Source organism: Larimichthys crocea, chromosome I (assembly GCF_000972845.2).
Source record: "Larimichthys crocea isolate SSNF chromosome I, L_crocea_2.0, whole genome shotgun sequence".
In the NCBI taxonomy this organism is placed as follows: domain Eukaryota; kingdom Metazoa; phylum Chordata; class Actinopteri; family Sciaenidae; genus Larimichthys; species Larimichthys crocea.
Window position 1 is genome coordinate 38665346 of NC_040011.1, and position 17040 is coordinate 38682385.

Consider the following 17040-nt stretch of genomic DNA (forward strand, 5'->3'; position numbering starts at 1 on the left):
CCCTAGCAAGCAGAGCTTCAAATTGCTCCTCTTTGGATTTCTCACCTCAGGTTGCTATTGTTCATGCTTTGCATCTCCATACTGATCTTTATTCTTTTCACCCTCTAGCTCAACAAAGAGCAGGTTTGCATTAATCAAATTAATTTCTACTCTAAGTGGAGGCCATCCAAAGCACTGAACATGGCTCACTGCCAAATTTCAAATGTATGAATTCAAATATATTTTTTCAAATAATCTTGTGTAAACTGCCGCCAGCTCAGTCTAAATCAAGAGCGATCAAATATTTCCAAGACTGTGACACTTTCCGAGACTTGACTTTCATTTAACTTTCAGGTTTGGGGGCGTTCTTCAGATTGATTTTCTCTATCTTTATCCTCCACACTGCAACTTTACTATTGTGTCCATTTATAGCACACATCGCCTCTCTTAGCAAGACACACACACACTCTAAAACAATGAAAAACTAAATAAAACAATTCCCCCCCTCATAAATCCTTTCCTCCTGTACAGGATATAAATTGCACATCGCAGCATGTACTGAAAATAAAAGTGTAGATGTAAACAGTTCAATTTCATTATGTTCGACACTGCAGCTGACTTTCTGTTGAGAATATGCAAAATGTAACTGCAGGAAAATCTGTTGGATTGCCTATGTAGAGAATTTGAATGCTATTGTTCCTGTTACCTGCATATGTTAGTTTGTTTTATTTCTTTGAGGGGGAAAGCCAAATATGCTGCCATGCTGAATGAAGAAAGATGCTTTTTTCTGCTCCATTTGTTCATTCTCTGTCGTGCCCAGTTACTTTAGCCATTTGCTTTACCATTTAGGCACTCTCTCAGCCATACACACACACACATCTGACAGATTTGAGAGCGAGAAAGTAAATAAATGAGTGAATCATTCAATCCAGAACTTTATTTCAAAACAGGTTTTTTTGGGGGGCTGTACTGTTTATTATGAGCCAACATGAACATACAAATATCACTTTCTGAGAGTGAAGCACACACACACAAGCATGCTGGTGACATCTTGCGCACAGCACGGGGCTTTGTTGATGCTCAGAGTGGCGCCTCAGGGATTGGATTCGCTGCACGTGTACTCACATTTACTGTGATCACATGTAGAGAACTCTACCGCATTTAGACTAAGCTAATACATCACAGGTACTTGTGACCGTATGGCTATCGGCAAAAAAAAAGAGCTTCTCCACTTTCCTCCCTCGACAAGCTCATGTCACCGCTCGGACACCGTGCATTCACACAAGACCTGCACAGTTTGCCTCGAATAGTTTACGAAAACTTACAAACTCGGTTTGATGAATACGCAGCATCAGCAGAAGTGCTTTACATAACGGTCGCGTAGCTTTTGATGGCATGATAGGTGCCACTTAGTCAAGCTTCAGTCGGCTTCAGTCTGGAGCTGGAAGTGATCACTGCAGACGGATCAAGTGTGCGAGGGGAGCTGTGAGAGTGTCACAAAGTGCTTTTATGTAAATGGCAGTTGAAGAGCGCGCACTCCGTTGAGACTGAAATATACAGCTCTGTGTATGCTGCTGCGTCAGTCCCTGGGACGCGTCCTCTGCGACTGTAAAATGTTTTGTGTTTATAGCAGAGGTTCAGCACCCCTCGTTCCTCAAGGAGGGGAAAACATGTCAATCTCTTCATCTCTCAGAATGAAGTAGGACACCCAGCAGGGATTGAGGCAAGAGACAAGACACTATATTGTTTGGACAGTTTGTTTAGAGAAGGGTTGTCTTTACTGCGTCTTAAAGAAATTAAGCTGATTTTGCATCACAGCATCATCCTAGGTATTTTTGTTTGTAGTGTATGTTCAGTGCTTGCTCATTCCTTCCCAACTGTTGCCGTTTTAACGCCCTCCAAATTACACCAAGGATAGCTGTGAGGCTCTCTTCTCATTTTCCTCAGTTAACAAGCACTCTGTTTATATATGATTATGGTTCTCTGCTTGTTTATTCTGCCTGGATTTTTTAAAAATTACTTTGCCAGTTTTAGTTCAGTGTACAAAATACGCTAAAGGATTAAATTGGGCTCATTTGTTTTCTCTTCTGCTGAGAAATATTTATGGCCATTTCATTCTTCGCCTAACGTCATACGAGCTGATCGGGGAGGAGGGATCAGCTGAAGCTCCCTCGGCTCCCACCCTGTTTCACCATTTTGACGTTTATTCCTGTGTTTCCTTTGCAGCGCTGCCAGTCATGCAGGTGACAATTGACATCACCAGACAGCAGGTGGAGAAGATCTTCGGTCTCGATCAGTACTGGTGTCAGTGTGTTGCCTGGAGCACCACGGGAACCCAGAAGAGCCAAAAAGCGTACATCAAAATTGCTTGTAAGTGTACTTTAAAACAAAAACTGTGTCATTACAATCGCTGCCTAACAGGGTGCTTACATATCACACGTCAGTTTGTAATAAGAGGATACTGGCAGCATGATTTTTCTTTTTTTCCTCTTGTGGTGGTTAGTGAGGAACTAATTTTCATTCAGCAATTATCCCAGAGGCCATTTTGATCTAATGCATCAGTGTATTACTGTGATTAAAATTTAGTTAAATCATCTTCCTGCGATTCTACTTATAAGAAGAAAATATCTGACCCTGGCAATGAGAAACAGAGTGATGCATCTGCTTGAAGGCGGTCTTAAAAAAAGAAAAAAGAAAAAAGTAGAACACTAAATTTGAGTATTCATGAGCATATTTTTCACTGGATACAGTATATCAGCAATGATCCCTATGAAAGTAACTGGAATAAAAACAGATTTGAAATTTATTGCTGTGCAGCAGTCATAAATCTGTCTGGGGAGCACAGACACATCCCTTGCCGCAGCCTCAAAAGCTTTATTAGAAGAAGACATTTTACATTTGAGTATTTTAAAGCATTCTGCCTATTAATTCCCACATAAATATGCATTATTCCAGACAGAGCCGTACGCAGCGCTGTCTCCAAACCACCAGACGTTTTGAAAACACACATTCATTATCCAGCCTTGTTTGAGAGCCCAAACAAAGTCAGTTAGATGTAAGATAACACACACACGCTTCAATAACACTGCACGTGTGTGTGTGTGTGCTCATGCACCTTTTTCACGCTGACGATAATCCTGTGCACACACATACACACTCACATACATTTAAGCCTTCCGGGGCTGTTATCTCTTGAGTCTCCTCCAGTCTCATTGTATCTGCTTCAATTAAATTTAATGTCATGAAACACTCTGCTCGTCTTAATGTTTCACTCACTCTGATTGGTCGGGACAGGCCAAACATCTGTTTTAAAGGAAGTCACCGGCGGCTCACAGCCGCTCCCTCAGCACCCAGCAACACAATAAGACATCGCTTTGCTCAGAGTCAAAAACCCGAGGTGAACGCATCAAATTTACGCCAATCCGCCTGCTATCAGCGACCTGTCTAGTAGCTCATCAGATACAAATAGCCCTTTACCTGTGCGATTCACAGCCTAGGTTTATGGACAAATATATGGCCGGTCTTGGTGCAACAGTACAAGTATTCAATGAGACGTAATGTGAAGCCCTATGCAGCCAGCCAGGCTTGCTGGTGCTGTTGTCCAGACGCCTCAGGGCTATGTTTTTCGTATGGCTGCTCCAAGCCCTCATTCAGATGGAAGCTGGAGGCTGGCGGATGCTAGAGAGAGGAGAGTGGGGTGGGTGGAGAGGAGAGGAGTGAGGGGTAATGCAATTGCTTTTGCTTGATGCCGGGCCCCTCTGGCAGCAGACAAGCATCTCTGAACCAGCCAGGCAGCCTGTAATAAGCAACATGGTTGGTGCCACAGATCCCCGTGTGGCTTATAGGCCAACTGGAGTGCGCCATGCTCGGAGAGGCCACGGGTGGATATTTCAAGAGTGGAAAATTTAGAAAAAAACACCACCAGGCCAAGTTTTGTGGCTAGAAGCATGTCACTGAAACCTTACAGGCTTTTACAAATACTTAATACTACGTAATTGGTTGTGCCTCTTATCTCCATTTTTTTTTTTTTCTTCAGACCTGAGAAAGAACTTTGAGGAGGAGCCGCAGGGTAAAGAGGTGGCATTGGACCAGGAGGTGTTACTGCGCTGCCATCCCCCCGAGGGAGTGCCAGAAGCCGAGGTGAGACACGGATATAGAAGATATTTATAGGCGCACATCTAGCATCCATTTACCCTTTCCTCACCGAGAGGACAAAGAGCAAAAAGTGTCTCAGGATGAGCTCCCCGACGTCTCTCCCTGCTCCACCAGGGATCAGACAACCCTGTATGGATAAATTACATCTCTAATTATTCCCCATTATTGATTTATTATCTCTCTTACATCTCTGAGAAGCCGTATATCACATCGTCTCGTCACATCACTCAGGATAGGCTTGGAGGCTTCACTCCCCGTTTGGCATCTCTAAAGGCCTATCCATAATTAATGGGTCTATTTGCCTCGCTCTCTCTCCCTACCTCATTCTCTATCTCTCTGCCATCTCTACATGTACTGCGTCTCATATGCACTCTTGTTCTGCACAACTCTGCCTTGCTCTCTCCCTTCATGTCCCTCAGTAGTGTATGTCTGTGTTTAGAGGACCAGACTGGGGCCAGCTGTTTCACCTCGCCTGCTGCATCCTCCCAGTCCCAGATAGGCACTAACTGCTCTAATAACAACACAAGAGGAGGGTTAGGCCAGCCACTCAGACAGCCCAGAGACCAGGAGCGGCAGACTAGCCAATCACAGCACAACAGTGTAGGGACCGTTTGCAGAGAAAAGGGAAGGAAGGTGCCAACTGCAGTTCAACAAAAAAGAACATCGGAGCAGGAGTCACCACAGGAGAAAACAGGGATAGCATACAAGAGGAAGAAAGCCCCAATTATACACGGCATCGCAACTGGCAGCAATACCAACAACAACGCTGCCGTACTGTAGCTACTCGGGAGACGGCATGAGGTCAAGTGAGAGCAGCAAAACAAGCAAACCAATCTGAGAGTACAACAACAACAAAAAAAAGATCAGTTTTGGCTTCTGTGAAAGGGCACAAAAACTACACAAATCCTGATCGGTTTCACTCACAGACTACCAGCAGCTACAGAGATCTCCAGCAGCCACAAAAGAAAAGCTGGACACAAAAAGAGAATAAATCAGTAGGGCATACAGTTAAATTAATTCCATCTCAGTAGCATACCAAGCTACATGTGTTCTTCTTTTTGTCTTGTTTGCATCAAAAAACACAAGTACCACACTGCTATTTCTGTCCACAGCATGTCCAGTCACTGTAGCGCTGCATAGGAGGGAGATGGTGGGGGGACGATATCTATTCAGCTGCAGTGAATTTTGACCACTCAAATATATTTTCAGGTGGAGTGGCAGAGAAACGAGGATATTGTCAACCCAGTGAGCGACCCCAATTTTTTCATCACGGCTGACCATAATCTCGTCATCAAAAAAGCCCGGCTGGCGGACACGGGCAACTACACGTGTGTTGCCAAAAACATCGTCGCTCGCCGCAAAAGCACCTCCGCCACGGTCCTAGTCTATGGTAGGTGATGACTTCTTTCAACAGGTGTCAAAGCTGCATACATGGAGGCAAATGAGAGGTCTGGGCTTGAATGGTCCCCAGCTTCAAGATATAAAAAAACGGCTCAGATAAATCATATTTTGCTTGCATGTTGCTTCTGTTATCCCACATTTCCACATTAACCTCTGCATGTTTTCTTGCATGGAAGGTACCTGGGTGCACTTCTTCTATCAGGTGGTTGGAATATTACGTTCAGATTATACAGACAGTGCCGCTTTACAACAATATGCAGTGTTATGCTTATGTGACATATGATGACAAATTGCATAAGTCAGCTTCATCTTTCAGTAAGCGATGAATTACACTATCATAAATAAAGAGATAGTGTATCCGCACATTAATTAGCACAACTTAAAATGTTACTGGCAGCTATTTGGCCAAAGCTGGCAGTCTCCAATCACGGGGCTGCCATCATCCTCCTCCTCTGTAGTGGATCCAATATGAGAAAAGAAATTGAATTAAGAGCAAACTGTAAATAATGTTTTGGCTTGATAAGCAGACTGATCGTTATTAAAATGCAGAACAACGGCATTCTTTCTATCACAGAGGGTTTTGGGGGATTGGCACTACAGCCTGACTTCATTCTCAGCATCATGGAACATGCAAACAGGAAATGGAAATCATGTGGGAATGTATCATGAAAGCAACTTTATGCGTAAGAGAAATGTATGAACTGGCACGTTTGACATGGTCTGTTTTTGTTGAGGTGGCCAGATGATGCTATGATGTGCTGCAAAGTAAGAAGAGTTATTGTGTATCATTTAACATGACAATAGAGAGAAGACGCCATATGCATACAAACAAATATACAGCACTGTGTAGGAGTATGCGCACCTGTCTGTCGCTGGTTTGTGCGTCATTTCTTCTGCTATAAAAATGATTTTAAAAATGTATTTAAATGTTTCTGATATTGTTATTAGAGTAGATTGAGAAAAGAAAAATCTGATTATTTCTATGAAGTTAATAAATTTAAATTTAATGAAAACCACCGTAGGTTTGCACGCCCCTTGTGAAATCAGGATGTCAGTTACTTGATCAAAGTTTAATATCTTGTGCAGTTCTCATTTTCAGGTTGTGGCTACTTGAATATTAATTTCCACTTAAGATTGCAGTTCCTCTGCCCCTCCAGCTAACAAAAGCTCTCAATGGAATCTCAGTGGATTTTAGGGTGTTGGATGAATTCAGCTTCAGAAAACATGAGCGTGCTGCAAAGCATAAGGGCCACTTATGGATACCTTTTAGAGTCTTTATGCAAGTAATAAGTAATAAGTCTATATATATATATACATAATGTATACATATACAATATATACATACATGTATAAGACAGGTGAGCTAAAGTGAGAAATCTCCTGTATGTATTAGTTTTGAAGTGACCTGTGCAGTGTTTTTGCTTTATTTAGTTTCTAAATGTAATCATCAAATCAATATTTAACAATAAAAATTAAGGCGGTAAAAGAGATGATTGCATGTTAGTACTTTAATTTATATGTTTTTAGACCCTGAAAGAGGTTCAATCTTTTAACTAGGACTCTATCAAATGACACATCTAAAGTAAATGCAGTTGATAATTGAGACTTGCACTTTCACAGTGAATGGTTCCAACTGAAATGAAATCCATTTGGAGCATGCATTCAAAACACACATTATTATACACTCCCCCAAACATCCAGCAAGGGGAAAAAAAAACATAATTATCCTTACTGTTGATTATAATTGATTAGCTTTTTTTGTTGAAAGACTTGAAATGACTGTGGAGGCAAGAGCATTCACACTCATTGTTTGCTTTTCTTCAATTGTCAAACAATACTTTTCACTCCTAGACCCGACAAATGGTGAACAAATTGCTGGGGTGCTTGCATGTGCAATTCTACTTATTCTCATCATTCTGTGTGCTCGACAAGATGACAAATGCATTTGTTCGACTGTATTAATTCAGGTTCGATCACGTGCTGCTTCACGTGCGTCATCATGTGCTCTTATTCAAGGAAAAGTACTTATTACTGCTGTTCACCTTTTGTTGTTCTGCGGCAGAATAGAAAAAGTCACTTACCTGAGAGCATTGCAGTCGACCATGCCAGCTGATCTACCTACCTGTAGCAAGTCATAATAACCGATACTTTTCAAAGCAGGTTCAACAGGGGGCCAGAGATGCATTTTAACAAGGCCTGGCTGGTGTGACTGCACTCTGTGCTAAGAGGTAATCAGGGCCCTGGCAATTTACCTCACCGCGGCGGGCAATCAATTGCATAGAGAGGGCAAGGAAATGATTCAGCCACGACAAGCACAGGGGAGAGAGTTAGGGGGAAATTAGGAAGGGAGTATGTACAGAGAAAGAACGACAGTGCTGTTCAAGTCAATAAATCAGGAATCTCTGTATCTTGTAAGCTGAGGCAAACACAGGAAATGCAGGGAGGAGCTGATTAGGATCAAACCAGCGTGATTTGATGTAATCACCCTCCATGATCGAGCGATATAGCAACACTTAAGTGCCAATAGATGGTAAAGGTTCAGAACAGGGGCACTGGATCAGTAAGTGGCTGCAAATAAGTGGGATTTGTAGCTGCCTGAACTTTTAAGATATAAAAGGGGAACAGATTAGGGTCGTTAGCTGCAATTGAAAAAGAAGTTGAGTTTGAAGAGTGGTAGACAATTGTGTGAAATTACTAATGGATGTGTGAAGGACATAAAATGAATTACTGGGACAAGGAGTATGCATGTTTCTTTTTTTAGCATTTTGCCTTTAAGAGGCTTTGCAGTGATTATATTCAACTATTATTATTATTATTATTATTATTATTATTATTATTATTATTATTATTAATATTATTATATACGACTATTCTGTGAGTGTTTTGTGTAATGTCTTGCATTACCTCGGTTAAACTTGGAGGCATATTTAAAATGTAGTTACTTTGCAGCAATTGTGCCTTCCTTAGAGAAAAGGTCAAAGATGGCAAGCTGTTATTTTCTGCTCCCTGTTGAAGCCATTTTGTTTCCACTGCAGTTGGCTGTAATTCCAACTCCGACACAGGAGGCAGCCCCCTTTGTTCTTGCTCCTCCATTAGTTCACCTTGCAGCACTGAACCAAAAAGAGTGTAACAGCAGTCACCGATTATTCTAGCGCAACACACCTCTTTTCCTTAGTGCATGTCGGGTAATCCTGGCTGCTCTGTCCCTTCCCTTCATCCATCCCTCCCTTCCCTTCCTCCAACCTTGCCCCCCCCCCCACCCCCCTCCTCCCTTACCCCCTCCTCCCTTACCCCCTCCATCCCCACCGGCGCTGGTCTGACAGTCAACGGCGGCTGGTCCACGTGGACCACCTGGTCGTCCTGCAGTGCCGTGTGTGGGCGTGGCTGGCAGAAGAGGAGTCGGAGCTGCACCAACCCCACGCCACTGAATGGAGGCACATCCTGTGAGGGGCAGAACGTCCAGAAAAGTGCCTGCGTGGCCACCTGTCCAGGTAACTCCCAGGCAACCCTGTTTGTCCTGCGGCGCTTGGCTTCCTGTGGCTTCCTTTTTGCATTTTTTTGCATCTAGAAGTCATCAATTCATCTTTAATTTGGCTGCCTTTTGTACCAGCACCCAGGTCTTTTCTTAGATGTCTTGCTTCTGTTGTTTCCTGCAATTAGACCGCTTACACAGCAATGTCAAAGCCCATTAGTCTTCACAGTAAGGCCTCATCCTAAAAGTGATTTATTATTATCACTCTTAGTTCACATATCTCTTTATCTTCTGCTCTGTATGCAGACCCTGCTGTCCGCTTTAAGAGACATGGTCCCAGCTATGCTATAGTGTCAGACCAGGCAGTACATTTGTTATTGTTTGCTGCTCAAGCTATGTAGTAAATATGGGCAATAAAAAGCTGAGTTATGGCAGCCTGTGTGCCATGTTTACGTGTGAGGAGTTGAGGCTGTTTCATTTGCCTGCCCGTTCTCCCTCGTGAGAGCGTCGGAGAGGCAGAGAGTGTCCTGCCTGATACTGAGCAACACATATCGATCTTTGGTAGCCTGAGATGGAAGTCAAGCTGCTTCATTTGCAGTCCCACATTAGCCCCCTGACAGAGGGAGAGATAGCAAGGGACAGAGAGCGAGCAGGATGGGGGGGAAAAAAAGGAGGTGTAAGGTGAAAGCAGGGATAGAGACAGATGGAATCAGATACACTGTAAGGAAAGCAGGAACAAAGCCAGAGTGAGGGGGAGATGGGGAGAAACAGAAAACTGAGAAAGAAGTAGAGAAAGCAAGTGTGTGTACAAGAGCTGGCTGTATGGCTGCCAGCAGATCAGTCTGTGGACATATAGCTGGGACTCTGCAGCCATGCTGACCGCAGGAAAAATCTCCCACGCTCGGTAAGTAGCAGAGAGGGAAATCCAACACCTCGGGCAGTGGCTGCTTCTCCCTGCCTAAAACAGAGGTTATCTTCCTCAGCGAATCAGGGTGTTGTGTTACACATCTCCCATGTAAAGACATCAGTAGATGTCAAGCGTGAGTGTAAGTAACATGGCCCACTGGAATACAGCAGGAGGAGAAAGACAAAGGAAACACAGAAATGCACGATGGTCCATCAGGACACTATCTGGATGGATTTGGAATTATTAACGCCGGAGCCAACGAGTAATGGAATTAGAGGAGGTGTCCGGGGATGCTTGACATTCCCCCACAGCAAAGCAGGATACTGACCTCCATGAGCTTAAAGAGATTAATGTCAGTCCAAGCTGCTATTGTTAGACCAAACCCCGCCTTTCTCTCTCTCTCATTCTCTTGCCCCACAAGGAGAAAGTGTGTAATTTCAACTCTTGGGGTGCCGGGGTAGAAATTGCATTGTGTCCAGTGAATGCAGTTTGTGAAACTTTGTGAGAGAAAGAAGCCCCTTTTTTCTTTTCTCTTGATGAGAGATGCTACAGCGACGTGACCCCACTCACACCTCTATCAGTCCTGTTGTTTGGCAGTAGAGAGTGGTCTCTGCCTCCTTTTCTCACTCGTTACCTGTCTTAGACAGAAAACACGTGGCACAGAAAGACCCAGCTGTCGGACCCCAGAAAGTGCCCCCCGCCCCCTTCAAGGCCCGAAGATCACCACGCCAGAGCCCGGGGATGATGTGCTGTTGTTTCCATTCACAAGTGGCACCGCACCTCCGTTGTGTACTCACAGACATGCCTCTTAAGCCCCTCAAGATGAACTGACTGTCTCCATTATTTGTCACCCAGCACACACCAAACACACACACACACACACACACACACAGACCCAGCAAAGCAAAGCAAAGATACACGTCTTGAATCTTTACCTTGATTCATCAAATCCATGATTAACGCATGTACGAATCATCGGCCTGAATTAATGAATAGACAATCTCATAGAGGAGTCACGTTCAGCAAGAGGGAACAGATGAGAGCAGCTTTGCAGAGAGCATGCTCACATACTGGATAACAACTTTAATTATCACCGTGCTTATAGCCTTCACAGGTCTAATCCACTACATGCACAGTAGACGGTGATTTCAGCTCATTTCAGAAGAAAGAGACTTGAGAAGAGTGAATTACATGGGGAGCCGTAATGCTGCAGATAGACATCATGTTATTTATTTAGACAGGGCTGACATTTGGATTCAGAAGTAGTCTTCTTTATTTCATTTTTTTTTTTTCAAGTCAGCCTTGAGAGGCATTTCTCCTCTACGGTGCCTGTTTTGTTTTTGAGCTGCATTTTTAAAAATGTAAGATTTTACTGCTTTTCTTTCAAAAAGAAAAAAAAGTCATTAATTATCTAGACTAAGATTCCTTGTTGATTATTAGCTGCGTATTCTTTGTAATTTGCAGTCTGTTTCTGTTTTGTAACGCATAGATGGCCTCACAGATTTGCTGTAGTCCTCCTCTGCAGAGAAAGAGATGCTGTCAACTCAATGAGACTAATCAATTTTAAATTTGGAACCAACAACATGCAAAAGTCTCTGTATATTTTTTGTTGAAATGCCGACGGCCATGTGTTGTTCTACATTTAAAAACTAGCATGGTTCCTTTTGGCGCAGTGCTTGGCTACAGACACAGAGGCGTTTTTTTCACATACACATACATTCATATGGGCTCCCACAGAGTGACACCGTCTACAACAGCCTGTTCATAACAGCGCTCTAACTTGCCTGTTCACAGTGACTCGTGCATCTAAATGTGAGCTCCCACTTTTCATCTGTAAAGTGTGAAGCTAGAGAGGCTCATCTGTATGTTTTGTATAAGTCTCCAAAGTGTTAAATGAGAGTTGACGGAGGTCTGTGTGGCAGATCAGATGGGCTCCATGCTGAGAGAGGCACAGGGAGACTGTGGGGGAGGAGAAGACTGAGGCAAAAGCCTAAGGCTCCGAGCAGAGCAGATCAACACTCGAGACGGCCAGTAGCCAAACTATCCAAGAGCTTATCTTCCTTTCTCTGCCATCTCCCTTTTCCTTTGTCTCCAACTCATCATATCCCGCCGAAGTATCCCACATGCATCTGTAGTCCACCCCTCACCCTCTCATTGGCTGACTTGTGGTCCGAGCCAACAGGCATGGCAAAATGTCAGCTCGCACCGACATTTTCAACAAAGAGCCAACAGCAAATAGTTAGTCCCCCGGTTTTTGGAAGTGACACCTGCCCCATACAAATTAACAGAGCTGTTGTCGACGTGTTAAAGAACAGCAAACAACCTGAAGAGATTTCTAACTGGTGTGAATTATTTAAATATTTTACTGATCCCTCAGGCTTGCCAGAGGAGTCTTGAGAATTCTGCTAGATGGAAAATAAACAGACTCGGGGCTGGTGTATTTGTGCACGCTTACTTGCAAGTGTGTGTTTACGGATGTACGCGCTGTACACATGCAAGTTAGCACCCATATGTCTGCTGTCTACACTGCAGGCGAGACATCTATTTCTACTTCGGATGTAAGTGTTTGTGTGTCTCTGGATATTATCAGAGATTGTTCTGGAGACTCCGTATTTTATCCAAGGAATAAATAAAGGCTATGGCTAATAAATGTGACAGAAAAACACATTAGATCATTGCGAAAAGACGGTGGCCATCTGCTGACAGCCTTGCATCAGCGCCGTTTTTAATCATTCTGTGCCGTTTGTTTTGGCTCGCCCTCCTCATATGTCATTCTGTCTCAATTTGGTTTGTTCTAGTGGTTTAGTTAACATAAGGGAGTAGACTCAGCTTTGTTCTGTTATCGATTACATACTATATCACAACCGCTAACAAAAATCTATACAACTATATAAAATTGTGTCAAAAATACAGAATAAGGTTTGTTTTTTAATCTCTGTTGCATCACCCTCCTCCGTGGCTAAGCTATCAACCCCCTGCCATGGGTCTGTGCTTTTCAGTGCCTTTTTTCTTCCCATCATCCTTTGAACACCGGGATTGGGGGTGGTTAGTGTGCACACATGTGTGTCGACAGGACGGTGGGAGCAGAGGGGCGGCCTGCTGGTCTCAGTGGTACTTGTCTACCTCCTCATGTTCCCCTCAAGGACACAGAAACCATAGGTGTCCGATGATCTCGGACTGTGTTCGTCAGCAGCCATTGTCATTTTGAACAGCAAAGCCTCAAACAGGCCCTCCTACCGACCTGTAAAGAATGGTCAGGTACCCTTTTTCCTTCTTCCCTTGACAACATGTCCAATTGGGGGCTTGCCACTGGGCTATTGTATTATTGTCCCTCCATAGAGACCTGCCTGACCTAAAACCTGCGGTGCTGCATGATGGAAAATCAGCTGTGGTGCCTAACAATCTCTTTCTGGGAATTTGATAAGAAAAAAAATGTGTCTGTGGATAACAATTTCCTTATGTGGGCTGAAAAAATAAAAGGTCTTGGTTCTGATTTCGGTCTTGATTGTGTAAAAAATGTTCCTTCCTTTGCTGCATTTATTGCAGTTAGAGTATCTTCTGGCTTCCTCCTATGCTGTCCAAACATTTCTTTAGTGTCTGCTCCTGTGGAAATCCTCCTCTGTCTCTGAAATATTTCAACATCTACTCAGACAGTCAGACGACTGTTTATGCATCTCAATCTTTCTTTGATTTTCCTCTGGTCGCGGCGCTCGTCTCATCCACATTCTCATGAGGAGCACCCTGTTTTCCACTCCAATCTCCTTGTTTGAAAATGCTATTTGCATGGCCATTAGTCTTGCTTTGTGGTGAAAAAGAGAAGTAGAATTTCATCACCTCATCAGGGCAGATGTTGATCTCATCTCTTTATTTCACAGTGGTGTGGATAAACTGAGGGGCGACATAATATATTCATTAGGATGTAATTCGCTATTCAATCATTCTCATTCCCAGCCTGGATAATCAGCCCACTGGCCCACGGATGGGTCCACTCAATGCCAAACAAGGACAATTATCTGATTGGTTCTGCTCTCTCTGCCAAATGGATCTGACTGCAAAGAGACCCGAGCTGTGTCAGCATCCCAACACACACACACTCACATTCTCCAGCAATCATTTGAGGACACACACGGATAAACATGCAGATTTGTGTGAGAGCAGGGTCTAATTCACACACCACCTGGCCTAATACGTTCACAGCACCTTTTAGCCGATTTTCCAATTGGGGCCTCACTCTAAAACCAAATAGTATTATTACTTACTAACATTATGCAATAATAGGTATCCCACCTTGAGTAACAATTCACTTATGTTTTATTAACCAAAGCAGCTGACCTGCAGCAGGTCAGACCTGCTCTCTTTGGGTCATGCCCCCTGCACTTTTTATTGCTAGGATTAATGAGCACTAAGATTTCCTTGCCCTGAGGTCAGTCGGGATGAGGGTTACTGCTGTCATAGAGGTGTGCTCCACTGTGTGTGTGTGTGTGTGTGTGTGTGTGTGTGTGCAGCTCTGGTGATTCTAGTCTGGTCCCCTTCACCCTTACATTTGGGAGAGAGAAAGAGCGAGACGGTGGCGTTTTTCTCCCATGAGAGCTCATTACTGCTCTTTTTCCCATTAGCCCTATGGTAACCTTCCCGAAGCCTGGCTCTGTGTCACTGTCAATATCACTCCGAGCCGCCGCCCCACCTCAGCCACAATGCCAAATTACCCCCACCGTTACAAAATGGCCTACCCGCTCTGCGTGCGGTAAAGCTGCTGATGCTTCTTACAGCGAGGCCCTCTCAGAACTATTACCAGCCCATTTCCATTTGTTTCATTTTGCTCGTGCTGATGGTTGTGTGTTTGAAGTTAAGGTAGGTAGAAATAGGCTGCAGGTGTAATATACAGTAATATCCCTTGTACTGTGCCTTGCATTCAAATGCACTGCAGGTAATGCTCATGTTGCTATAGTAACAGCTTGTTTTGAAGAAATCAAACAGTGGTAGGTTTGTTCTCTCTTTATTTATTTTTTTAGAATAATTTAACTGTAGGTGTATATTTGACTGTGGACGGGAGGGACTTTTACCCAGGGGTGACATCCTTCTCCCTATACAGATTTAGTTTGTTGACAGCTGGGTCGACCAGGCCACAGCACCCTCATACCATTGGGGTTTAGCTTAGTTGCATCTGATTTCCATGTTGGAAATAAACAATGAAATCAGAATAGAGACAATATGGCTCCCCGCAGTAGTTTTACACGCTTTGGTTTCCCTGTGCATCTGTTGGATTTGAGTGTGTGCAAGTGGATTTGCATGTTCTCATGATGCTTTCCCTACCAGGTTTCCATTTTAGAGCGAGTGGATTTGCACAGGATGGCAACAGAGTACTCTACCAGTTGTTCTCATCACACACGCAAATACACCACTGCTTTTTACACCGCCGCCGCTTCTGAACTTCACCGCGCAAAAGTTTTAACATTTCACACTGTTTTGTAAAAATGGAGTTCTAGCTTGTTTTATTGAAACCGTTCAGCATGTCTTCCGATCAATAGTTTTTCCTGTGAACTAAAATATAAGTGTTTGAAGTGAGTTTTTGCTGCTATGTGTGCCTGCGCTCACTCGTGTGTGTGTGTGTTTTTTTCTTTTCCCTATTATGTGTGTTTGCAGTAGATGGAGGCTGGAGCGAGTGGAGCAAGTGGTCGGCGTGTGGTGCAGATTGTTCAATGTGGAGGAGCAGGGAGTGCACCCAGCCCTCACCTGGCACCGGGGGCAAAGATTGCCAGGGGCTCGACTTCCAGTCTCTCAACTGTACCAGCGAGCAGTGCCCACAGAGTGAGTGCGCTACCACCCACATACTGAAGCCGTGCTCTCAGCTGTGCAGTGGAACAATAGGAAAGATGCAGTAGCAGATATTTTTAACCACTTTCCTGCAACAGGATCAGTAGAATGCAGTTTAGTTATACAGTTGCGAATTATAGCTGAGCTGATGAGTGGCAGATGACATTTTAAAATCAATAAACTCAAAACAACATTTGAGAGCTGCAGCTAGTGAGAACTAACTTTCTGTGTCTCTTCCTTAAATGTGCATGCTGTGCATATTATGATCATGCTTGTGCTCTTATGAATATGTCATAAGTGTGTGTATGTCAAAGTTAGAGTGAAATCGAATACAAGTAAACAGGTTTACCTCGAAAAGGGGTTGAAACCTCTGCCTCTGTCAGTTTATCTTAAAGGAATATATGTTCGGAGGATCATGAGACAGTCGCATGAGACGGATGTGACATAGAAAATGTCATGAGCAAGTAGAGAAGGGCTGAATAGTCTGATTTTCACTTTCCGTGATACGAGAAAAACACAAATACACAAAAAGGTGTGTTGCACTCTCAGGGCCAAGACCAAGTACTTTAAAAACAATGCATGGAGAACAGGTGTACAGAGGATTAGCCACATTTAGCCCCTGTAGTAAGGTAGGTAGAGAGAGTCAGGATGGGAAGGCTTTTCACATCGTGCTTTTTGGCCTCTGAAAACAGTTTCAACTTCGGCTGGAGGTGCAGTGTCCTTCTGTTTTCAAATAAACATTTTATACCTCCTTATAGCATCAGCTTCCTGTGATAGTCGTCGAGTACATCCTAGAAAAGCTTCATAAAGATGTCCATTCCGTAAGAAACCTGCACTGACTCTGCAAATTATTACTGCTGCTTGTCCACACCTGTGTGACCTTTTTAAACAATCACCTCTAATAAACACTGTATGACAGTCGCTGCTAAGATAATATACAATCTTTTCACCTGCGTCGGCGCTGTGATTTTCTCTGACCTATTAATAGAGCCGAGAATTAAACTGTCTCTCTTCTGATTAAAATACAACATGCCAGATAAAGTTACATAGGCCAACTCGGGTTGCGCGTCTGCTACGCTTGTTCTCACCGTGCATTTCCAATTATACAGCTACAAAAGCCAATGTGTATTTAATTGTCTGTGTGTGTGTGTGAAGCAGACAGTCCTGTGTTGCCACTCCCCATGAGTCACGAAAAGGGCATGTGCGTTCTGTCAGGATTAGAAGCCGCAGAGCTTGTGTGCAGCCTTGGGCAGCAACTGAGTGGAAAGTGGCACCGCAGGGTCCATTGCTGACCAGATGGACATGAAGGGAG

At 43.7% G+C, this 17040-nt stretch overlaps 1 protein-coding gene across 4 annotated transcripts in view; it reads left to right on the forward strand.

Annotated features, from left to right (window-relative positions):
- unc5a (unc-5 netrin receptor A) overlaps positions 1-17040 on the forward strand; it is a 125688-nt gene that overhangs the window by 79498 nt on the left and 29150 nt on the right. For 2 of the 4 annotated variants that reach the window (XM_027284752.1, XM_027284756.1), the window contains exons 3-7: positions 2206-2349; positions 4016-4119; positions 5344-5524; positions 8859-9026; positions 15558-15722. In XM_027284752.1, coding sequence (XP_027140553.1) covers positions 2206-2349; positions 4016-4119; positions 5344-5524; positions 8859-9026; positions 15558-15722 — 762 coding nt within the window. The remainder of the gene's footprint in view (positions 1-2205; positions 2350-4015; positions 4120-5343; positions 5525-8858; positions 9027-15557; positions 15723-17040) is intronic. The other 2 variants (XM_027284758.1, XM_027284765.1) reach the window with 1 other exon arrangement.